The sequence below is a fragment of the Salvia hispanica genome, chromosome 1 (assembly GCF_023119035.1).
Source record: "Salvia hispanica cultivar TCC Black 2014 chromosome 1, UniMelb_Shisp_WGS_1.0, whole genome shotgun sequence".
Taxonomy (NCBI): domain Eukaryota; kingdom Viridiplantae; phylum Streptophyta; class Magnoliopsida; order Lamiales; family Lamiaceae; genus Salvia; species Salvia hispanica.
In genome coordinates, this window is record NC_062965.1 from 15,920,476 (window position 1) to 15,945,518 (window position 25,043).

General features: G+C 36.1%; 1 protein-coding gene, 2 long non-coding RNA genes and 1 pseudogene across 3 annotated transcripts; all 4 read right to left on the reverse strand.

Moving 5' to 3' along the window:
* Window positions 1-2,082: 2,082 nt before the first annotated feature.
* LOC125202724 lies at window positions 2,083-6,637 on the reverse strand (annotated as a pseudogene).
* On the reverse strand, window positions 2,795-4,204 carry LOC125202726. Its single transcript, XR_007173175.1, has 3 exons — window positions 4,104-4,204; window positions 3,395-3,459; window positions 2,795-3,050 (listed from the first exon to the last, which is right to left on the reverse strand). It is a non-coding gene; the product is annotated as an uncharacterized LOC125202726 (long non-coding RNA).
* An 846-nt stretch (window positions 6,638-7,483) lies between the features above and the next one.
* LOC125202721 (exo-alpha-bergamotene synthase-like) lies at window positions 7,484-9,869 on the reverse strand. The gene is made up of 7 exons (XM_048101167.1): window positions 9,739-9,869; window positions 9,398-9,653; window positions 8,934-9,309; window positions 8,637-8,855; window positions 8,428-8,566; window positions 8,090-8,335; window positions 7,484-8,008 (listed from the first exon to the last, which is right to left on the reverse strand). Exons 1-7 carry the CDS (start codon window positions 9,823-9,825, stop codon window positions 7,715-7,717), a joined length of 1,617 nt encoding a protein of 538 aa, XP_047957124.1. The 5' UTR covers window positions 9,826-9,869; the 3' UTR covers window positions 7,484-7,714.
* An 8,102-nt stretch (window positions 9,870-17,971) lies between these two features.
* LOC125202727 lies at window positions 17,972-21,035 on the reverse strand. Its single transcript, XR_007173176.1, has 2 exons — window positions 20,260-21,035; window positions 17,972-18,167 (listed from the first exon to the last, which is right to left on the reverse strand). It is a non-coding gene; the product is annotated as an uncharacterized LOC125202727 (long non-coding RNA).
* Window positions 21,036-25,043: the final 4,008 nt, after the last annotated feature.

Consider the following 25,043-nt stretch of genomic DNA (forward strand, 5'->3'; position numbering starts at 1 on the left):
AACCTATAAATTTCTAAAAGCATTAATTCTTGGATACTTCTTACACTGTTGATAGTCATATGAAATAACATGCACATTAATTGTGATCATTATGTGTAGTCTTCACATTATACTATACATATCAAACATCCTGCCCTACACCCGCCAACGGAAATAAATACATATTCTACTACATATTGGCATAAAATAGTTATGAAGAGTACTCCTGGTAGTCATTTTCCCATATTGTAGAGTCAGTCAGTGTAGCTGTAAAATACTATCCCAGTCCCATAATATGAGTCCTATTTAATTTAGGCACAAATTTTAAAAAATATAAAAAAAATAAGTTGAATAAGTTAATGGAATATGAATCCCACTAATATATACTCCCTTCATTCCATAATAGTGGAGACTTTTCTTTCCGGCAGGGAGAATTAAGAAAAATGTGTGTAGTGTATTAAATAAAAAGATACTTCCTCCGTTCCCCAAATTTTGTCACAGTTTGATTGGGCACGAGTTTTAAGAAATGAAATAGAAAGTGGGTTGAAAAGTTGGTAGCATGTGGGTTATACTTTTAAAGTATTAGTTTTATACTCCATCCGTCCCCGATTAAGAGTCACACTTTAACCGGACACGAGTTTTAAGAAATATAAAGAAAAGTTAGTTGAAAAAATTAGTGGAATGTGAGACCCATTTTTTTATATTTGTTTTATAATAAAATGTGAGTGAATTGAGTTAGTGGAATGTGAGACCTACTTATTATTTATGGTAAAAATGAAGTGTGACTCTTAATTGGGACGGACCGAAATGGAAAAGTGTGACTCTTAATCGGGGATGGAGGGAGTAATAAATTGTGAGTGAGAATAAGTTAGTGGAATGCTGAGTCCACTACCAAAAAATGGTAAAAAGTGAAATGTGACAAATTTTGTGTAACGGACGGAAATGGAAAAATGTGACAAAATTTCAGGATGGAGGGAGTAATAAAATAAGAGAGAGGAAAAAGTAGAGAATAAAGTAAGAGATAGGGAAAAGTAGTGAAAAAAAATGTGTTGACTTTTACTATTATTATTAAGGAAATTCTCTTGGCGTAAGAAAAATTACGCCTCTACTCATGCTCTCATTTTGACATATTGTCACCTGTGAAAAAAAAAAGTCTCTGTTAATGTGTAAATGGATTCAAACTCACTAGGCATATTGGCTAACTAGATAGAATTCCGAGGAGTGAGCACACGATGCTCCTAAAAAAAAGTAAGTGATGAATGCGTGTAGTGCAAACTATTGTGAACTTTAAGAGGCAAGGGTTGTAGAAGTACGAATGTGGTCTACGTCTCTCTTCTCTATAGGCTAAAAATACTTGAAAAAAATCGGTTATTACAATCCCTCCTTAACACATCAACGGTTACCGCAATAAAAAGACTAAAGACCTTGTCCAGATAAAGGCTAAAAGTCATTGATTAGAGTCCTAAAATCTTAAACCAACTTTCTAACAACCTTCCATAAGAAAAATGCACATGCATGCATGCAAACAATTAACTTAACTTTTGAGAAATTAATATTGTTGCATTTGGAATAATAACTTGAAGATTTGAACCTTCCATAGTGAATGTTATCAAGCATAAATAGTTTTTCAAATGTACAATTATGCTTTGAAGTCCAAGCACTAGAGAGATGCAAATATGCAATAAAGGCTAAGATGAATGCATTAACCAAAAATAACTCGACAGTATTGTGAGTTGATAAAAGGGAAGAGACTAGTTGGATGTCAAGGTGTCTTCACCATTAAACGAAGATCAAATGGATCGATAGAAAGGTACAGAGCATGACTTATGGCAAAAAGACTATACTGAGATATATAGAGAATAGAGTGGATAACTTAGAGATGACTATATTGAAAAATGACTGTGGAAGAACTAGGCAACCAAATCCAGCAAATGGAGGCAACTAGTGTTGATGAAGAGAAGATCAAACTGAAGGAGATTGACGACAAGCAAGAGATGAAGAAACATGGAATAAAAGTAGTATTCATTCTATCTCAAATTACCATGCCAATTTTCCACCTTTTTCTTGATAATTATATAAAAGCACTTGTGTGATTTATGCAAAGAGAGAAACCACACTTGATAATGGATACAAATTAAGAAGCATGTTGTGACATGAAACTTAATGAGGAAACAAACAGAAACTAGTCTTCTTGATCAGAACTCATATCTGATGAGTTGAGATCAAGGCATAGGGACTCAACTTATTGAAATACAACATATGTTTAAAGCTGCGGCATAGGAATTCAAGGCATGGGAATGGACTGAACGACGAGGGACACCAAATTTTTCTTGGTTTTGGAATGGGGAAGGCCGAAGCCATCTCCATGCTGATACATGCAGAGCGAGATTCGTCCAAGATGCATTGCAGTCTGCCCGAAATTCTTTATGGGATTCTCTCTCAGTATCTCTTTGTTCATTCGCTGCAGTGTCGTGTCTATCAGCTGCTTTATATGCTTGCGAGCATCCTCCTCAGAGCATCCTGTTTCCTTCATGTAGCACTGGATTGATTTCAGAACATCCCCTCGTTTCATTTCATACTGTTTATGTAACGCCCCAATTCAGCAGAATAGAGATGTCACCAAAAGCTACCTACATTCTTATATGATAAATATTAATTGAAAATTTCAGCTGATTTCAAAAGAAATTTTTTGAAATAGACAACACCTCCACTTCAAGTTTGAATTCAACTCCAACATAGCTTTTTCAAGTCCTTACCTCTATATAAACTTAATAAAATCTGCCAACAACGAAGATATCTTGCCAACTAAACGACATATTCAAAAGCTCAACAGTCAACCTTTCTAAACATACCAAAGTATTTGTTTATACAATCTAACAACTCGCTAGCAGCTATGTACCTAAGTTTCAAACTGGTTGTTTTCTTCCTTTTACAAAATAGTAGCTAACATATTTAATTGGTAGCATCCAAACCCAAGTTTAAGGATGATTTAAGCAAAAATCCACATAACATCGTGTTCACCATTAAATCCACACCAACAGCTAGTCTTCACCCAGCTTGATCTCCAGCACCTGAAACCATTTGAAAAATATTTGGGTTGAGTGCCAGAAAACACTCAGTGGGTATTACATTCGTTCAAACATACTTTCATGCTTAAAAATAAACAACGATAAACACACTTTATAACAAAGTTTACCCTTCTTCATTGGATAAGAGACTCAATGTGATCACATGAATACTTTACGGTTACTTATCTAGACATTTAGTCACAAAGTAAACCGTCTATGCTTGAAATTCGGAATTCCTCTTGCCTGAAGTCTCAAATATCCAATCATTTTGTAAACAATGTTATAAACACAGTTAACATGTTCACATGGCATTTTAAAACATGGTTTTGAGTTATAGAAAAACCCACCTTGACGATCTCAGAGTACAGTGCAATATGTGTGAAAAGTTCCTATCTTGTCAGCTCGTCTCGACCTACAAAATTTGTAATTCTAACTTAGAATTCTAGTGTAGGTCCATAAATGACATAAGTTAGGAATTTCCTAGTAGATGGGATCATTTGTAACTAAGCTTGTCTCGAACTGCGGAAGAGAGATTGACAAACTAAGTCAAGCTACTGACTTGATTTGAAAGTTTAGAGTGTTCAAAAAGAATCAAAAGAAAATGAAAAGGGATTTACTTCTTTGTTATAGAACACACTGAACTCTTAAAAGGGAGTCAAATTATAAATTTTATTTTTGGCATAACAAAACTATTCCCTTCCCTTTTTTGTAACTTTCGACAGCGAAACGGTAAATCAAACAATATCAAAATGAAGACCCGAGACAAGATTCTCGAAGCCTATCATAATAGGTTCAACGTGATATAAAAATACACGAAAAATCCATGATTTCACATAAGGAAAGGGTTGAACAGGTTGCTGCGTCGCACAGCGGCGAACCGAAACAGCAGCGACCTTTCCCCTTTCTTTCCCAAAATTTTAGACCAAAATCCAGAAACAGAGAATACTTATCTAACCTATACAGCAAGAGGAAAGAATTGTGGTACAAATTTCATGGGATTTAACTAATTTGTTTGGCAAAACGATGACCACTTTGTGAAGAAATTATAATCCATACCTCTTAATCTTTCTTTTTCTTCCCCTTTCCCCTTTCTCCTTCTTTTTCTAATGTTTTGATTCTGATCTCTACTAAACACTCACGTCTCTACATATGTACACTCTGTACATATGTAGATAAGTTTGAGCAATTTCTATAGTTAATATAAAATTGGGCCTAAGGTTTAGAAGAAATAAGAATTAGATCAAATGGGCTTCAGTTGCAACAATAAATCAGGCCCAATTATCATGAAATAAACTTTAGTCAATCCCAATGAAGCAGGATTTGAAAGATTTTGTAGTCCAAACGATCCCAACAATTCTTCCTTAAAATTAAATTCTACCTTCCAACAAAGATCCTCAACTAAAGTGGTGACTTTTCTTATGAATGAGGTGTCTCTAAATGCATAGAACTTAAAAAAAAAAAAAAAATACTTTGGTTCTAAGTTGACAAAATTTTCTTACTATATACTCCCTCCGTCCCAGAAAGATTGCCTCATTTTCTTTTTCACACTGGTTTTGCATAAATAATAATAAATAGTTAAAGTAGAGAAAGAGAGTAAAGTAAAAGAGAGAATAATGTAGAGAATAGTCTTACCTACATTATTCTCTCTCTTATTTTACTCTCTTTCAACTTTACCTATTTATTATTATTTTTGCAAAACGGATGCAAAAAACGAACTGGGATAATCTTTCTGGGACGGAGGGAGTAGTATTTTAAATACTATATTTTCCGGAGTGTTACAGTTTAAGAACTTACTACCATATTCAAACATAGATGTGTTGAGGCTTAAGATACATATAGGCTATAGTACATATATTGTTTTCTTATAGATGAAGTTCCCAAGTCATCGGCCAGACAAAGAACTGTGGCTGGCCAGCGAATGATACCGGGATATTTCTCTAAGATCATCAATTCCTTCATTTTGATAGTATTTGTGGTGAAGTAACCACAAAAAAGAATTAGAGGACCGGCAACGGAAATCCATGCTGTATTTAGGTACTCATTTGTGGTTCATTTGTGGTTGGGACATGACCACTGTAAAACCATGTTACTTCTAAGTAGTAAGCTCTACAGAGTTCTGCCCACTGAAACAACAAACAAATATTACTACCAAACTTCCTCAAGACATTATCATAATCACAGTATATAGATAACATATACAAATGTTTTTACCAGATTCCTCAGATTTGAGATAACATTGAAACCTTGGTCTCTGAGTATATGATAAGCAATTTCATTCACAGAATTGAAAAGAGCTAAGAAGCAAATCTTCATATATTCTGGAAGGCTGTCCAGTGAGTTAATATCCCACCTGAAGATAGTATCATTAGTGGCTGCAATTGACAGTGATGATATATGTGAATAAATGAAGCAATCAAACTAACCTCTCAATTGTGTGAGTGAACAATTCAAGTTCTTCCAAGGTTCCATATACGTCGTATATGTCGTCTATAATGGTAACCATAACAACCATCTTGCTCAAAGTCTCCCTTGAATATCCAAGATGAGACTCCGGAACGAATCCCATAGCCCACAAGAAGCTCTCTGCCAATCGATGCCTAACAAATCCTAGCTTTTCCGGCAGACCAGTCTCTTTATACCAACTGAAATTGTAACTCACCCACAATGAAGGCTTCCACTCTTAGTAAAAAGTAAAAACTAGTACTAACTTTACCTTGACAGTCGCTTGAGCTCTTTCTGGTACGTTGCTTGTACCATAATGTACTCCAACTTAGACAGCTCCACCAGAGTAAGGTTTGCTTCGGACATATTCTCGTACGCTTGTATGAACCACCTGGCTTCTAGCCTCTGCAATCTCCAGTGCAGAGGAACCTCCAAAGCATGCCTCACTTGCTCCTTTAGACGCGGCTCTGTGATTTGGTCAAGCATTCGAGTAAGGTGAGTCAGTTAAAAATCTTTGGCTAAATCCATTATGCTCTCCCCTTCCATACTTAAATACGAAGCTTCATACAGATATACGAGCCCTCTCACATCTTCACACAGACATGCCTTGAAATTCCCTTCCCCATCCATCAAAGTACAGATAACCTCTGCACCAACAAATCCGTTAAGGATTAGTCAGTTAGTTAAGAAAATATTGATATTCATTAGTTTAGTTTCATTCCAATGAGTTAGAATTAACCTTGAGGAACATGATAAGCATGCTGTCTGAGAAGTCTGAATTTAAGAGATGTGAAATGCAAGTCCTTTTCTTGCCACTCTCGAGCCTCATAAATGTTGTCCAACATTTTAGCTATCTGGTCCTTGAAGTGGCCAGATAGACCTAGTCTCGTCACATTGTCGATGAGGTGAAGCTGATCGAGCTCTTGTTCAGTTTCGTGGATCAGTATTCTCACCAGATCTTTCAGCCTCTAAGCTTCGCGAATGCACTTCTCCCCCTGCATGAATATTCAATACATTCAATGTGTTGGTGCATGAACTGTGATTAATGATTCTAGTTTTACCGTGTATGGACTTGCAAGGGACTGAATGTAATCGTCACCCCAAACACTAGCTTGTTAGTTTGCAGACCTCCTAATCACTTTCTCCATGAGCAATAGATTTGGATTCTAATAAGCTGAAAATAATTAATCAGAAAACAACGAGTTAAATAGAGCTAAAATGAGGAATCTGAAAATAATTAATTCAATTTAATTTGGGCACAAATTTTTAAAAATATTAAAAAAATGAGTTGAATAAGTTAATGGAATATGAGTCTCACTAATATATAGTACTACTTTCGTTCCATAGTAGTTGAGACATTTCTTTCCAGTACGGTGAATTAAAAAAAAATGTGTAATGTATTAAATAAAAAAATGGAGTAATAAAGTAAGAGAGAGAGAAAAGTAGAGAGAATAAAGTAAGAGAGAGGGAAAAGTAGTGAGAAGAAATGTGGTGACTTTTAGTAGTTAGAGAAATGACTCCACTATTATAGAATGTACCAAAATGACAAAATAACTCCATAGAAAGACTAAAAGTGTTTCATATGTTTCCAACAATCCTCATCATTGATTAGAGCTCTACGAGCCATGGCGTATCAATAAATTTTTATTTGGGATGCTTTATTTACTTGCAAAGACTTTGAGCTTCACAATTTTCTTCCATTATGTTAGTTGTGAACATTTCATACAAGTTTGTTAATTAATTGTCTTATACAAATATAAATATAGCAATTGCACAACATATTAAATTACTTTGGACCCTAAGCCTACAAGTTCAAACCAACTTTCCGGCAACCATTTGTAAGAAAAATGCATATGCAATAGGCTAAGATGAATGCATCAACTAACTAAAAATAACACTCAAGAGTAGTGTGAGTTTATAAAAGGAGAGATGTCAATGTATCTACGAAGATCAAATGATCGATAATATCGAATGAAGCCGAGTGCATGAGCTGATTACATAAAAACCACACTTGTTTTATTTATGCGAAGAGAGAAACCACACTTGATAATTATACATTATGTCGGATAGTACATATTAAGAAGCATATATTGTGACATGAAACAACAACCAGTTCCCTAAACCAAGGCATAAGGATTCATACTTATTGAAATACAACATATATATATATATATATATATATATATGTGTGTGTGTGTGTGTGTTTATAGCTGCTGTGTAGGAATTCAAGGCATCGAAAAGGGCTGAACGACAAGGGACATCAAATTTTTCTTGGTTTCGGAATGGGGAAGGCCATAGCCATCTCCATGTTGATACATGCAGAGTGAGATCCGTCCAAGATTCATGGCAGTGTCCCTGAAATTCTTTATGGGATTCTCCATCAATATCTCTTTGTTCATTCGCTTCAGTGCCGTGTCTATCAGCTGCATTATATGTTTGCGAGCATCCTCCTCAGAGCATCCTGTTTCCTTCATGTAGCACTGGATTGACTTCGGAACATCCCCTCGTTTCATTTCATCCTGTTTAAGAACATACTACTATATTCAAACATAGAAGGCTTAAGATACATATAGGCTATACTACATATATTGTTTTCTTACAGATGAAGTTCCCAAGTCATCAGCCAGACGAAGAACTGTGGATGGCCAGCGAATGATACCGGGATATTGTTCTAAGCTCTTCAATTCCTTCTGGTTGATAGGATTTGTGGTGAAGTAACCATAAAAAAGATCTACAGGACCGGAAATGGAAATCCAAGCTGTATTTAGGTACTCATTTGTGGTTGGAACATAACCACTGTGAAACCATGTTGCTTCTAAGTAGTAAGTTCTACACAGTTCTGCCCACTGAAACAATAAACAAACATTACTACCAAACTTCCTCAAGAAATTATCATAATCACAGTATATATAGATATAATAGTTACATATGTTTTTACCAGATTCCTCAGATTTGAGATAACATTGAATCCTTGGTCTCTGAGTATATGATAAGCCAATTCATTCACAAAATTGAAGAGAGCTAAGAAGCAAATCTTCATATATTCTGGAAGGCTGTCCAGTGAGTTAATATCCCACCTGAAGATAGTAGCATTAGTGGTTGCAATTGACATTGATATATGTGAATAAATGAAGCAATCAAACCAACCTCTCGATTGTGTGAGTGAACAATTCAAGTTCTTCCAAGGTTCCATATACGTCGTATATGTCGTCTATAATGGTAATCATAACAGTCATCTTGCTCGACATCTCCCTTGAATATCCAAGATGATGCTCTGGAACGAATCCCAGAGCCCAGTAGAAGCTCTCTGCCAACCGGTGCCTAACAAATCCTAGCTTTTCCGGGAGACCAGTCTCGTTATACCAACTGAAATTACAACTCACCAACAATGAATGCTTTTAATCTTACTAAAAAGTAAAAAACTAGTACTACTAACTAATTTACCTTGACAGTCGCTTGAGCTCTTGCTGGTATGTTGCTTGTAACATGTTATAGTCCAACTTAGCCAGCTCCACCAGGGTAAGGTTTGCTTCGGTTGTATTCTCGTAAGCTTGTATGAACCACCTGGCTTCTAGCCTCTGCAATCTCCAGTGCAGAGGAACCTCCAAAGCATGCCTAACTTGCTCCTTTAGATGCGGCTCTGTGATTTGGTCAAGCATTTGAGTAAGATGATTCAGTGAGAAATCTTTGGCTAAATCCATTAGGCTCTCCCCTTCCATGCTTAAATACGAAGCTTCATACAGAGATACGAGCCCTCTCACGTCTTCACACAGACATGCCTTGAATCTTCCTTCCTCATCCATCAAACTAGAGAAAACCTCTGCACCAACAAATCAGTTAAGAATTAGTTAGTTAGTTAGTTAGTTATTTTAGTTAAGAAAATATTGTTATTAATTAGTATAAATAACCTTGAGGAACATGATAACCATGCTGTCTGAGAAGTCTGAATTTGAGAGATGTGAAATGCAAGTCCTTTTCTAACCATTCTTGTGCCTCATAAATCTTGTCCAACATTTTAGCTATCTGGTCCTTGAAGTGGCCAGATAGGCCTAGTCTCGTCACGTTGTCGATAAGGTGCAGCTGGTCGAGCTCTTGTTCAGTTTGGTGGATCAGTATTCTCACCAGATCTTTCAGCTTCTCAGCTTCGCCAACGTACTTCTCCCCCTGCATGATTAATGTTCAACACATTGAGAATTAAACTAGTTCAATTTGTTCGTGCATGAAATGTAATAAATGATTCTAGTTTTACCGTGTATGGACTTGCAAACGACTGAATGTATTCGTTGTCCCAGATACTGGCTACGTAGTTTGCTGACCTCCTAATCACCTTCTCCATGATTGATCAATATATCTCGATCTTAACAAGCTGGTTTAATAATGAGTAATGAGATTTGCCTTGATATGATTAGTTGAGTTGGATGGGGTATATATAGACTATAGTGATACTAGTACCACTCATAAGAAGATAAGATTGCATGGGCTGTCAATTGAAACACATAGTAAATAAAGACGTACTGTAATAATATAAAATAGAGAACTGATACCACTATATAAGTTTCATTGATTCGTCGACTTGGTTTTAGGAAGAGAAAACTTAAATTTATAGGGTTTTATCACCAATTGGTGTTAGGATAGAATCCTAAGAATTTCTATTGTGGTAAATGTAACTGACCTAACGGAATATTTGGACTGAAATTGGAAAAATCACTTACCAAACTATAAATTTGGGTTAGTTGAATAAATGACTGGTCTAATCCAATACGAAAAAGTCCAACCCCTCCAAATTTCACCTTGAAGGATTTGAGGTAGGAATATAACAATATCTCACCATTATATATGTCACATGAATCACTCCTTCTATCACCAGTTAATTTTAAGATGAAACTCTATAAATTTCTATCAAAATTAAATCTTAGAAGTTTCTTATACTATTGAGTGTCTTATGAAATGACATACACACTGTGCTTATTCATGTGTAATCTTCGCATTATACATATTAATTAACTGTTGAACAACCCGCCGCCTCTGCCTTTCCTAATTTCGCCAAAGGATATGGATAACATTGCACGTATCAATTCTCGATTGCATGAATCGATTCTTCAATGTTTCTTAATACTGTTGATAGTCTTATATATATATATATATATATATATATATATATATAGGGTGCGTTAGGCTCCTTTGCACCTTAAGTGTCCTATTTCCTTCTTAATCTCAGCCCTTGGATCCTTGAATTGGATGGTTGTGATCAATGCATTATTAGTCTATAATGTTGCATTATTAGCCGCTGTGCATTATTAGAATGAAAATGTGCATTATTAAATGACACGTGGCATTAATCTAACCGTCAGATGACAAAATCGTGGGACTAGGATTAAGAAGGAAAAAGGACAAAAGATATGAAAAGTATTTGAATACATCCCTCTATATATATATATATATATCACTACTCTATATATATATATATATATATATAGATCAAAACCATATATATATATATGAAATGACAAAATAGTCACGCGTACTCTTCACGTTATTCATATACATATTCATGTGATTAGTAAATCAATGGCAAAAATAGAGTTATGAAAAATGTCATATTCTTATACTCTTATATTGTAGATTCAAATTCTAGCTGAAATTAACAATAAAGACATTTTTGCCTGACTACTAGCGTTAATATATACTAGGGTTATAAGTATGGGAGAAAACGATGCTACTGATTTTGCATACAAACTTGACAATTGCGAATAATTATATAGAAAAATGATATGGTACATACCTTGTACGAGCACTTTATATGTTTGAGTACCACCACTCGTTCAATGCTCACTTAATGTTGTTTGTGTTAGGAAGAGAAAAATTAGTCCAATGAGTAGACGGACGAACAGAAGCTTCCTAACACAAAACTTCGGCAATTCTAATAGACATTCATGGGTTCCATCCTAAAACCAACGAGTGATAGGAGGAGCGCTCATAAGACTTATATTGTGATTTCAGTTCTCTTTATACGAGGAGGGGTCCATGAGACTTATATAGTGATTTTAGTTCTCTTTATACACCGATAAGCGATAGTTGTAAGTATTTTTTAATTAGTTTCAATTGCCAACACATGCATTTTCTATTTAGTTTTTGTGTTAGGAAGCTGCTCCCAACGATTGATCGGCATCCGAAGATTGGCGATCGGCTTGTGTTCCGCCGTGGTTTCTAGTCTTGATATCTATCTAGCGGGCGCGTTTGGCGCCAAGGCCATCATCTCTTGGGTTCCGGCGGTTGGGCCGGTTCGGCCTCCTCACTCTTCGTGTCCTCGAGTGCTCCAATCCATATATCATTGGAGATTGCGATCGTATCATTTGGATTGGTATTCAATTTGTGAAAAAAACTACTCCTTCCGTTCCATAGTAGTAGAGTCATTTTCCATTTTGGTATATTTCATAGTAGTGGAGTCATTTCCCTTTTTAGTAAAAGTCAACGCATTTCGTCTCACTTACTTTACTCTCATACTTTATTCTCTCTTCATCTCTTGCCTTTATCATTTCCTACTTTATTCTTCCTTTAGTAAAAGTCAAACACATTTCTCTGAATATTTATTCAAATGTACTTTTAAAGTTAATGTATTTTGGTGTAGAGATGTTCGTATGATTTATAGTAACACACAATACATTTTCGAAATCTAAACTTATCATCTTGGTTATTGGTCGACATATAATATACTGAGGTCCAAGTGATTGTGTTTTTCTGGTAATATATCTAATCCTAAATTATGTATATGGTGCATGCACCTAATCGATGTTAGAACGAACTGATTGTCTCAAACTCAAGAGAATGATAAGTTTTGTATGTAAAGATCAAAACTTGGTAAGCTGTCAACTTTTTTGTGATGTGCGGCGATTATCCTTAGATCCAATCGAAAATATTGCATAACAATATTCAAAAAAATAATTTTGTACTTTAGTCATTATTTAAATTGCATAATAGAGTAAGAAAAAAACAAGAACCAAAAATAACTTTTCTACGTCTAGATAACACGCATATGATATGTATGTAATTTATTATGTCATGCAGTTATGAAATTGATTGTATTTTCGAGGCATCCCAGAAAATTGTTGTATTGTAAAATTGAATTCGTAACCATGAATTAAACAAGGGCTAACTAGAATTTTAGAAGAGTAGTATATTATCGATGATCTGGTCGAAAAAACATATCGTTTTCCCTCAATCAAATAAAACGTAGCCTGTATTTGACTAGTTTTAGACAAAGTGATAAAGCTTGCAGGATTCTCAATATTTTATTGTCTGCTCCAATTTGTCTCTTTTCAATATTTATGATTTATAAATCTATATGTTCGGATTTTATAAATTTAGTAAATTCAAATCATGTTATGTCAATTGTCATGCATTCTAAGTTTATTGATGATCTGGTCGAAAAAACAATAAATATCGTATTCCCTCAATCAAATAAAACATGGCCTTATAAATTAGTACTAGTTTAAGGATTAAGATAAGCGAGAAGCTTGCAGGATTCTCAATATTTTATTGTCTGGTCCAACTTGTCTCTCTTTTCAATATTTATGATTTTAAATTTAGAATGTTCGGATTTTATAAATTTAGTAAATTCGAATAATGTTATTTATGCCTCCTATGTTTGGTATTCATATTTTATTCTCTCATCGTATAAATTTTAATATTATTCTTTTTAAAATATGTACTCAAAAGTAATGCATCAACTAGATAGATATTTTACTGCAATCCATCACATAAAATCATTAGAATGAAGATCAGAAATAATATTAAGCTCCCATATTTCATTAACTTGTTAAATGCACAAAATATATATATTACATCAACGGGTTTTGATCTATGCAAACTCATTCTTAATACAAAAATACAGAACCAAGTATACAAAGAGCATTTGTAGGTCATTGGTAGCTTATTTTTAGGTCATTATAGTAAGGATGACATAAAAATGATCTTAATATAACTTCAAACTCGAATTTTATAATATAACCTAAAACTGCTTTATAATAATTCTTCATGTTTTTATTTAATTATTGATCATTAGATTGCAAAATCTAATGGTGAGGATTTGGTCTGGATTTTGTATTGAGATTAATTTTTGTGGAGATCAATTTCCTTACATCAACTGTATAAAGACATTGCGGCAAATTTAAGAAATGTGAACATATATTCACATGTGAACGTAACGATAATCATTTGAATAAGTAACGAGAAAAACTTCAAGAAGAAACAAAAGCACGCTATATGAAATATTTGGTAAAAATAAATAAATAAATAAATAAATGAATAAATAAATATGAAATATTTGGTTTTAAACAAAGATTTTATTTAGTAAGTATTGTTTAATAAGTTAAGTAAAGAAAAAATAAAGTAAAAAATTGAAAAATAGAAATAATGTGATTTATATTTTAGAAAATGTATTATTTTAAATGATATTAATAAAACGTTGCATTAATAATGAAACATAATGGAGTACTAATATATTAGAGATATACGATGCAAACGTTTTAATTTCTTCTAAAACTATTCCTCACAGTGAGTTTCATTTTCAAATAATAACACTTACATTATTTAGTCAAGTAGATTGGAAAAACAACTTTATGATGTGGGGTTCAAAAACATAGCATCCACTTAACAACCTTTTTCTTTATTTCAATGTCGTTGGAAGAATCATCGAACACTATTTCTATGGCGCATTATATAAATTAAATACTATTCTCTCCGTTCCTTGAAAGTATAAACTATTTTCTCTGTTCCTTAAAAGTATAAACTATCTCCTTAACTATTTCCTCCGTTCCTAAAAAATATAAATTATCTTCTTATTAATTAGTCAGACCTTGGAAAGTGTAAACTTTCTAATTTTGGAATAGTACAACTTATACAATTAAATCATCTCCAATAGTAAAACTTAAAATGAGATATAGGTAATTAGCTTCAATGATACTCCAAAATCAATCCGACCCATTTTGGTTTTTGAGTAAAAAATAATACCCTCTCTGTCCCAACTAAGTTGAATTAAAATTATTGGGCACGAATATTAAAAAATTGTATTGAAAAGTAGAAGAGAGGAATAAAGTAAAAAAAAAATAAAGACGAGTGAAGTATGTGACAGAATAAAGTAGGAGTGATTGGAATTTTTTTTTTGTCAAAAAAGGAAATGACTCAACTTAATTGGGACATCCAAAAATGGAATACCACTCAAATTTAGTTGGGACGGATGAACTACCTATTTTTAGGTTTACACTAAACCAAAACCAAAATATTTTCAAATTTTTTGAGTAAAACAGACATAATATAGAGAATATTATTTTAAGTTTGAGTTTAGTGTAAATGATTGGAGTAAAATCATACTGGATGTAACATTTACCCAAAAAAATGGGTTTGAATTTAGTATACATGGAGATGTTCTTACATTATACTACTAATGATGCGGAGCTCACTCTCCACTAACACTACTTACACTACCCTTTATCACTCTCCGTCTTACTTAACCAATTATATACTCCCTCCGTCCCAAGATAAGTGACCTACTTCTTTTGGGCACGGGATTTAAGGAATGGTATTTAAATAAGTTAAAGTGGAGAGAGTAAAGTATGAGAGATGGAAAAGTAGATGAGAGAAAAGAGAATAAAGTATGTAGAGAATAAAGTAAGAGAGATGACTTTTTGCTAAAAATGGAAATAGATCACTTATAGTGGGACACCCCAAAAAGGAATACAAGTCACTTATCTTGGAACGGAGGGAGTATTAAACCCCATGTCGAACTACATGTTCATATTTTTTAGGGACAGACTAAGTACTACTATCAGTTAAAAGATGTATTCTTTTATCTTTTAGAGTAATTTTTTTAGCATATGATGCAAAAAATTGTGTTAAATGAGTTAAGTTGAGAGAATATAAAGTATAGAGATAAAGAGAGAATAAAGTAATAAAGATGTGTATGTTAATTTCTAAAAACGAAATGACTCAACTATGGTATAACTCAACTACAGCGAGGCGAGATAATATTTTTTATAATGAAACCAAAATTGAGACAAATTATTTTGTTAGAAATTTTGAAAAATGAACATAATTTATACTTCCTCTGTCCGTGAATAGGAGTCTCATTTTTTCTACTTCAGTCCGTCCGCGAATAGGAGTCTCAGTTTATAATTATCATAAATTTAAAAAGGCCCCACATTTACCACCTCATTCCACTCTCATATCATTTAAAACTAATATATACAAGTGAGACTCATGTATATTTCATTAACTTTCTTTCACCCACTTCTCTTAGCATTTCTTAAAACCCGTGTCGGAAAGAAATAAGACTCTTATTCCCGGACGGAGAGAGTAGGACGCAAAAGAAACCATCCCTAAATTGAGGATAAATTAATTTTAGTTGAAACACCAAGAATGAGGACGATTTTTAAACATTAATGGTATATTTAAAAAAATAAATTAACAATATCTTTAACTGCATTAAAAATTATCATTATTTGATGTCTCTAAATTTTATCCCAGTATCCATCTCTTGCGTGCAGCTCTCTAATATGTTAGAGTTGTTTCTTCGTCGTTGACACTAAAACAACTCAACAAATTCTCAACAAATTTTAACAGTAATTGGGCCCTCAAGGATTAAATTTTTGCTCGGTCACTGCCCATGGTGATTAATTCGTAATTAATTTCTAGATCCGCCATTAGCACACACGCTATCCTTTGGAAAAAAAATTGCATTATTAGTTCCTAAACTTATGGTATTAGTTACCCAAGAAGCCCTTGTTTAGTTTTTTTTTTCAAAACTAGAATCTCCAAACCCTACAAGGGTGTTTTAGACTATATGCAATAGTTTGGGTTAAGTTAGGGAAAGGAAATCCTCTTTACATAAGACAAATTACACCTTGACTGATGATCACTCATATTGACATATTTTCACTGATGATAAAAAAAGGCACCCTATTTTTATGGGATACTGATCTTTAAAATCATGAACTTTGCCTAAAATTTAGTATTTCCCATAAATTTGAAATTCGTCTATAGTATCACAAACTTTGCATTTTGTTTGGTATTTCCCAAACTCGCTCAAATAAGATATTTTCATTAAAATCTTATTTTACGTAGACAACCGTGATACGTTTTATGATATTTTAAAGCACTTTTAAGGACATAACATGTAGGATAAAAAGTCACGTTGAAAACCACGTTAATTTAATTGTGTCAAGTATGATAAAAAAAAAGTCTCGTACGTTAGTCAAATATAGTAATATATATGCCATGGGAAATATCAAACAAAGTGCAAAGTTTGTGATATTATATACCAATTTTAAAGTTCGTGGAAAATACCAAATTTTAGGCAAAATTTATAGTAGCATCTCAAATTTACTGGGCATTGGTTAACTTGATAGAATTTCAAGAATTGAGCACACAGTGCAATTAAAGAAACTAAGCAGTGAATGTGTATGATCCAAACTATTATAAACTTTGAGGGGCAAGCGTTGCTAAATGTAGAAATACGAATGTTGTGTGTTTCTCTCTTGCAAAGCATACACATATTTATAGGCTCAAGGAAAAACTTGAAAAAACTCAGTCATTACAACCTTTCATTATTTAAACCTAACTTTTAAGAAATAATACTCCATTTGTTCCCTCATAGTTTAAATCATTTTTTCATTTTGAGAAGTCCCCTCATAGTTGAGTCATTTTCATATATGGCATCTTTCTTACTTTACTCTCTCTTATTTTATTCTCTCTATTTTATTCACTTTTTACTTTATTCTCTCTGCCTTTTTCTCTTTCTTACTTTTTTATCTATTTATTTAACACACTCAAGGAAAATGATCAATACAAAAATTGATCTCAATACAAAATTCAGACCAAATCCTGACCATGAGATTTGACAATCTAATGGTCAATAATTAAACAAAAACACGAAAGGTCATTATAGAGCAGTTTTAGGTCATGTTATAAAAAGCGGGGTTGAGGTCATGTTAAGTTCTTTTTATGTCATCCTTGTTATAATGACGTAAAAATAAGCTTACGATGACCTAAAAATGACCTCTGTATGATTGGTTCCGCATTTTTGTATTAAAAATGGTTTTGCATAGATCAAAACCCACACACTCAATATTCATTTTTTAAACTCTGTGATGAAAATTTTTCTCAACTATATATGAGGGAATGGAGGGAGTATTGCATTTGAAATGATAACTTGGTTTAAGCCTTTCACATGGAATGTGATCAAGCATACATGCTCTTTATGAATGAGAAAAAATTCTACAAGCATTAGAACATGTTTTGAAGTCAAATCACTATAGAGATGCAATAAAGATGGAGATGAATGCATTAACTAAAAATAACATTCAGAGAGTAGTGTGAGTCAAACCATGTCACGATCGCACTTTTAAGGATACAAAGCCCGGTTGATCGCGACTAGGGGAGGATGAAAGAAGCGGGGAAGAAAGGGGAATACTGTGGCACAACTGAACTTGAACTGAAATAACTTGGAATATATAAAAATCAGAGTGCATGGTACAAGAGAATGAAATCTCGACTTTTACATTGCAGCGGAAGAGTCAAGAGCAGATGACATCGTGTATGGAGACACGACGCATCCAAGTACTATTCTATTGAAGGATCTTCATCGTCTATGCTCAACACCGCCCGCCGTCATCACTGCTCAACCTGCACATTTTTAAAACATATGCAGGGCTGAGTACTTGGTGTACTCAGTGGACACGTGCCGAAATATATTTTACTAGGAACTGATTTTGTCAAGCCGCATTTGAGTGAACTCGGGTTTTATTTAAAAGATCCGAGAACACTAAAACATTTTCGACTAAAACTTATCATTATCAAAAGCGATCTGTCGATCTATTTTCCTGGAACATATGTCATATCTGACTAACTCCTTGGGAACACAAGCCCACTAACTCCTAGTGAACAGAATTCACGAAACTCCTGGTGAACCAGAATGTATGGGCTCATCCCACTTACAAACCCGAATTCACAAAACTGAAACTCCTGGTCTAGTAGCGACATCGTCCTTGCTAGTCAATCAGATAGGCAAAGTTCAAAACAAAACATGGCTTGGCATAACCTTCGCAACTTTAATTTTCTCATAAAACCTTTTTGAAACATAAACTCATTTTTCTTTTATCAAAAGCTGAACACATAACTTTCAAAACTTCCTTTTCCTCGTAAACATATTTGGAACAAAACTCATTTCTATCGGTCAAAGCCGAACACATAACTTTCAAAACTTCTTTTCCCTCTGAAATATATTTCGAACCAACTCATTTCTATTGGTCAAAGCCGAACACAAATATCGACAAAGGCTAACAGTTCATAAGCACTCGTTAAGTAACACACACTGTCACATAACATAAATAACATCACTTTCACTTTATGCAAATAGCACTCTTCATAAGACTGCACATTAAATAGCAAACTCGCACTTAATATCACATCTTAAATAGAAAGCGCACCAAATACTTTTCATAAAAACTGTAAACATACTTTAAACTGAAAGCTACCTAAAAATATTTTAGTTCGAAAGCCCACTTCGTTCGCTTAAAGCTCCTTAACTTGAATTTTTTTCCTGACTCCAACCTTAACTCGCGGAGATAACCTTTTTAAAAACAACACAACTTACTAACAAGACTTAAGAAAATTCTTAAACTTCTAATTAGAATGCATGCCCCTAATTAATTATGGCCCAAGAACTTAATTAGAATTCCGGCTCAAAACCAAATTACTTTACTGCACCACTCTTTTATAAATTTATTTCCATCCGGTACAACTGCGCTTCTGCCTCTTTAATTTACTTTGGGCCCAACCAAAGCAGCCCAACTTCACTTAATATGGTCTCTCCAGTAACTTATTGGCCCAACCTACACCAAGCAATTAAAATAAAGGCCCAACTTGAGAAATTAGTAAGTGGCCCAATCATCTAAATGGACTCCATAACTCATTTCCAACCCACACGCCTTCTTCTCCAATTTAGAGATTTACAACTTCTTTCTCCAGCTGCCATCGCAATATTCTCTCTTCTATCTCTACTCTTTCTTCTCCAATTTCACATTCAGAAACCTACCTCTGAGAAATCCAAAATCTCTCCTCATCTTTCACTCCTTTCTTATTTCTCATCTGCACATCTCTCTTATTTCCCCAAATCTGAAAATCCTAATTGAAATTGAAGAAGCAGCAGCGCCTCCCTTCTTCTCCCTCACGCCTCTTTCTCCGCCTCCTTCGGCGAAACGCTCGTCTCCGCCGGGAATTCCCTCTGGACAGCGCCCTTGCACCGCCGGCGCTCCTCCATTCCCCTCTCTCTTTCTCACTGTGCTCGCTGCCAGAAATCCGCCGGTCATCTTCTCCGTCGAGCTCTCTCTATTTCTCTCTCGGCTGAATTCGCCAGTAGCCACCCGTCGGCTCTGAGCTCCCTCTCTCTATCGAGCTCAGCGACACCATCGCCCCTCTCTCTATCTTCGCTTGGCGGCGCCGGCACCAGCCGCCGCTCCGGAGCTCCGTCCTCACCCCGTCATCCCCGGAAATCATCTACGCACTAAGCTAAGCCTCTAACTCCCATCATCTAGTTCATTATGTTGAGTTCCTCTTTGGGCATTAGCTTTGTGAGATTTAAATTCTTGTATTTGATCAAAGTGGTGAGGCTTGACATGGTTTTGCTACTGTTATGAGGTTTCTATTGCCATAATTCTATGTTCTTGAGCTTAGCATGATGTCTAAAACAAAGGCAGAGGGTGTGCTAGTGTTTTACCTTGCTTTGGTGATTCCTCCGGTTTACCGGGCTGCACTCTCGCGCTGCCACTGCCGTCGCTCCTTGCTCCTCTTCCTCCCCCTCCTTGCTGCACTCCTTGATATGTTAAATTTTAGTGTTGAAATGTGTGGAGGATGGAGGGGACGGCAGCTTCTTATATAGGCCTTCACTTTTGGCATTTTGTGGATAATTTGAGTTAAACATTCTCTCTCCTTTATGGTTTTGCGTTTAAAGCTTCGCTATTAAATTGGTGTAAGGCATTGGAGAGATTCAATTTCTATTTTGAGCTAGCAATTCACCTCTCTTTTTGAGTTGAGCTAAAAAGCCATTTTTTGCCAAATTGGTGAAATTCTTGGGAGACATGTCCTTGGCTGATCTCACTTCCTGGAGAGTGTATCTCAGCTGATCTCCTAATGGTTTTTTAACTTGTCATCACTTTGCTTGGGGATCTCTTCCTAACCATTTTGGTGTATCTTGGCAGGTTGCAAGGTGGAACTTGGCATTTTGTGGTTGTCCCAAAATCGAGAAGGGAAGAGAAGATGACTCATGCTTCAAGCTTTCTTTGGTTCCATTACCACTTTTAGCTAGAGTCAAACTTGTAGACTTTGGCTTGTAGAATAGCTAAGATGTAGCAAGTTCCTTTCTTGTGTATAAATGGGTGTAGAACATTCTATCTGATTATTGCACTTTAATTCCAATCGTCTCTTCGTCCAAATTTTTTTTTATACTACAAAACGAGTGCATGAACACTCGGGGTGTTACATTCTATCCACCTTAACAAAAATTTCGTCCCGAAATTTGATTACGTCCTTTAAACCGTTCTCCATTTCTCGTTCACCTTATATCCAATTCTCGTGTAGCCTTCTCATGTCCGTGGTGTTTCCCTAACAACTTATTGATGAAAACCGACCAATCACTTAACTATTGCGCCCTTCGGCCAAATTTCTCTTCATATATCCAATCAAATTTCTCGATCTTCTCCTTTTGAATCTTTCTCATATCTACTCCTTCTGATATGAGATACTTGCATACAGTCCAAGCCATGTCCAAAAGTGACATGCTCGACGGAGAAAACAAGAGAGTATCGTGGGGTCCACCTCTCAATATTTGGAAGGACACCAATCTACTCTCTTCCTAGGCTTACAATTAGTGCGAACAAAAACCAGGAAATAGGTCATTATCTATCAAGAAATTGGAAATTTGGGATTCCAAACTGTTCCATTCTCACCATCGCCTTGACCATAGCCGGGGTTGTGATGTGGTCGAACCCTATAAGGCTTGTTTCCTTGCATCCTTGCTGTGCCAGCCAGATTGCCACTTTGTTGCCCACGTTTGGACTATGAGAAATCTTGACCGTGAAGTTCTTCAATTTGTTTGGGATCTTCGTAATCCGATGTCACGTACTCGCAGCACCATATTTGTTGTTTCGCAGCAATGCCACAATTTCAGCTGATCCGATTTTAATCCATAGCCTCAGTTCTCCTCCACGAATGAGGTCAAGCCCGAGCGACAAAGCTTGCAACTTCGCATCAATAGGAGATCCTGCAGAGATTTTCGTTGTGTACCCTCGGATCATATTACCTCGTGTATCCCGGAGGATGCCAAATGCTCCCATCCCCACTAAGTTCCATTTTCCATTGGAGTTTAGTTTAACCCAGTCAATGTTCGGTGGGATCCATCTAACCAATATGACCAGTTTGCGTGGCTTTACTCCCCAAGAAGATATATTCAGAAGCTCCGGAATGTCACAGCCACTCCAATGTTCCTTGTTCATTTTACCGGTTGTGATTAGTTGCTGAAGATACTGTGCAACCCTGCCCAGAACCGTATCTTCCGAGAACAAAGATCCCCTGTGGATTAGTTCATTTCGCTGCGACCATAAAAACCACCAGAGCACCAAGCAGGGGATGATGGAGCTAGCGTGTGGACTAGTTGTTTGGCACAGACGACGGTGCCAGAATCTGATTCTTGTCTCCAGGTCTGCAACATTATTATTCCAGATTGGCATGTTTGGAAACCAGGCAGCGACCTTCCCCCAGACTTCAGCCGCTACCTCACCATTCAAAAACAAGTGCTCTCTCGTTTCGACATTCGGGGATCTACAACATCTACATTTCGAGGCAAGACTAATTTTTCTCCATTGAAGTTTAGCATCAACCGGAATTCTATTGGCAAGAAGTCTCCAGATGAAGATGGATATGGAAGGAAGAATACAGTCGCTCCAAATCAGATTAAATACCATCATATCCGGCTGCCGGTGTCTGCACAATTCTCATGCGGAGCTTGTTGAGAAGTTGCCGTGTGATGAGCGAGTCCACCGAAGAGTGTCTTTCCCCCCGAACCAATGGGGATATTGATGATTTTTTCAATAACCTCCCTCGGAACCCCCATTGGAACTAAAACACTTTGGACCAATGGCTCGTTCCAAGTCCCATTGATCCATAAGTCCTTGACTCTCTTTTGACGTGGTACCTTCCTTGGGTTATATATCTCGCTCATGGGTTTGTCTCCCCACCAGATGTCCTCCCAGAAATGAATTTCACCATCTCCAAGTGCCCAGTGGATAGAGTTATGAATTGCACTCCCTGCCTTCGCCATCCTTTTCCAGATGAGACTTTGTTTTCCGGCGAAAGGAGCTTTAGATGGCGCAACGTTTCTGCAGTATTTTTGTAGCATAAATTTCGCCCAAAGTGAAAATTTATGAATTTCCTTATATCGTTTACGATAACGATATGAATTTCCTTATATCACGATATATCGTTTTATATCGGAAATACGATATATATTGAAAATTTTCGATATATCGATATATATCGATATATATCGATATTTAACGATATATCGAAATATCGATACGATAACGATATGAAATTTTTTATATCGAAAGTTCGATATATCGAATTTCGATACGATAACGATATGAAATTCTTTCATATCGATATTTTCGATACGATACACGATACGACGTTTTCGAAACGATATATCGTATCGACCCACCCCTATTCATGTGTTGTTCCCCAAAAGTACCTAGCAAAGAGGCTCTCCATTTGTTCCATTGCTTCTTTTGTAGGCTCGAGTACTTGTAACACATGGAGCGGGATGGCACCGAGAGTACTTTTAATGAGGGTCAATCTCCCACCAAATGACAGGAACTTGTGTGACCAGGAGTGTATATGGGCGGAGATCTTTTCCCTTATAAACATGAACATGTCTGTTTTCTTCCTACGTTTGAATATCGGGACACCGAGATAGGTGAAAGGAAACTCGCCTTGTTGGAACCCACCAACCGCTTCGACTTGCGGCGCCCAGCTCCCATGCTTCTCGGCCATAAAAAAATGGCTCTTTTCCATGTTGATTTTCTGTATCGAGGCACTCGCATAATTATCTCAGGCATTCGACCAGTTCATGCAGAGATTCTTGTCTCGTTTGCGTGAAAACAATGATGTCGTCAGCATAAGCGAGATGCGAAACTTGAAGCCCCTTCAGCGTCTTAGTAAACCTCATCTCTTTCCGACCAAGAATAAGTTTGTCCAGGCTCCTTGATAAGTAATCTGCTGCAATGATGAACAAAGTAGGAGAAAGGGATCACCTTGACGGAGACCTCTAGTGTATTTAAAGAACCCCGCGGCTGTACCATTGATAAGAACCGAGAACCAACATGAGTTAATGCACCTCTCCACCAGGTTCAACCACTTGTGTGTAAAGCCCATTTGCCTCAACACTTTCATCACGAAAGGCCATTGGACACGATCGTAAGCTTTGGCCATGTCAAGTTTAATCGCCACGTTGGGGGTGGGAGAACATTTCGCTAGATCTCGGATCATCTCCTGCACAAGAAGGACATTATCACTGAGTAACCTCCCCTTAACAAACCCGCTCTGATTTGGGACGGTGAGCAAAGGTAAGAAGGGGGCGAGTCTTTCCGAGATAATCCTGGAAATGATTTTGTTTGTCACATTACACAGGCTGATAGGCCGATAATCTGACCAAGATTTTGGGTTCTCCTTTTTCGGGAGGAGAACAATCATTGTAGCTGTAAAGCTTCTTGGCATGAATGCTCCTGCAAAGAAATCCCCAACAGCTGCGATAACGTCTTCCCCCACAATTTCCCAACAAACTTGGAAGAAGAGAGATGAAAGCCATCTAGACCTGGGGTGCTATCTGCAGAAATGCCGAACACCACCCGTTTCACTTCATCCCCCAGTGGTGTGTCACTCATGGCCTCCACATCTAGGCCATCGGGAAGTTGTTGTAAAATTTCCAGGCTAGGTTCTCCAAGCATTGAAGTATCAGATGTGAGGAGGTTTTGATAAAAAGCTGTTGCAGACAGCCGAAATTCATCTTCATTTAAAATATTTCGATCACCATCTTGGATTTCATGGATATGGGATCTCACTCTTCTTTGTCGCACCCATCCTTGAAAAAATTTTGTATTCCGTTCTCCCTCGACCACCCATCGGATAACAGCTTTTTGCCTCCAGAAGTCCTCTTCCATTCAAAGACTGAGAAGGTACTCTGCTGTTTTTTTATGGTGTAGCTCTATGTTTTCTACCGAAGGGCAGGCTTCATATAAGTTTGTTGGGCTTCTTTTGCCTCACTTTCGGCCATCTTTAGACGCACAAAGATGTAACAAAATACCTCTTTATTCCACCGCTTCAACCCCTTTTTAGCCGAGTCAAGTTTGATTTGAAGGTTCCTCATACCCTGCCATCCAGTATCGATGTTCCATAACTTTCTGACCTCCTCAAGGAAAAGGTGATGTCTGGTCCACATTGCTTGAAAAT

What these genes read in the sequence shown, in the direction of transcription:
- LOC125202721 (XM_048101167.1), bottom strand. Translation starts at nt 9,825, where the DNA reads ATGGAGAAGGTGATTAGGAGGTCAGCAAACTACGTAGCCAGTATCTGG. An exon ending in CGTTTGCAAGTCCATACACG is followed by an intron (nt 9,654 to 9,738) that starts GTAAAACTAGAA and finishes TTAATCATGCAG; the next exon opens with GGGGAGAAGTACGTTGGCGA. An exon ending in TGGTTATCATGTTCCTCAAG is followed by an intron (nt 9,310 to 9,397) that starts GTTATTTATACT and finishes TTGTTGGTGCAG; the next exon opens with AGGTTTTCTCTAGTTTGATG.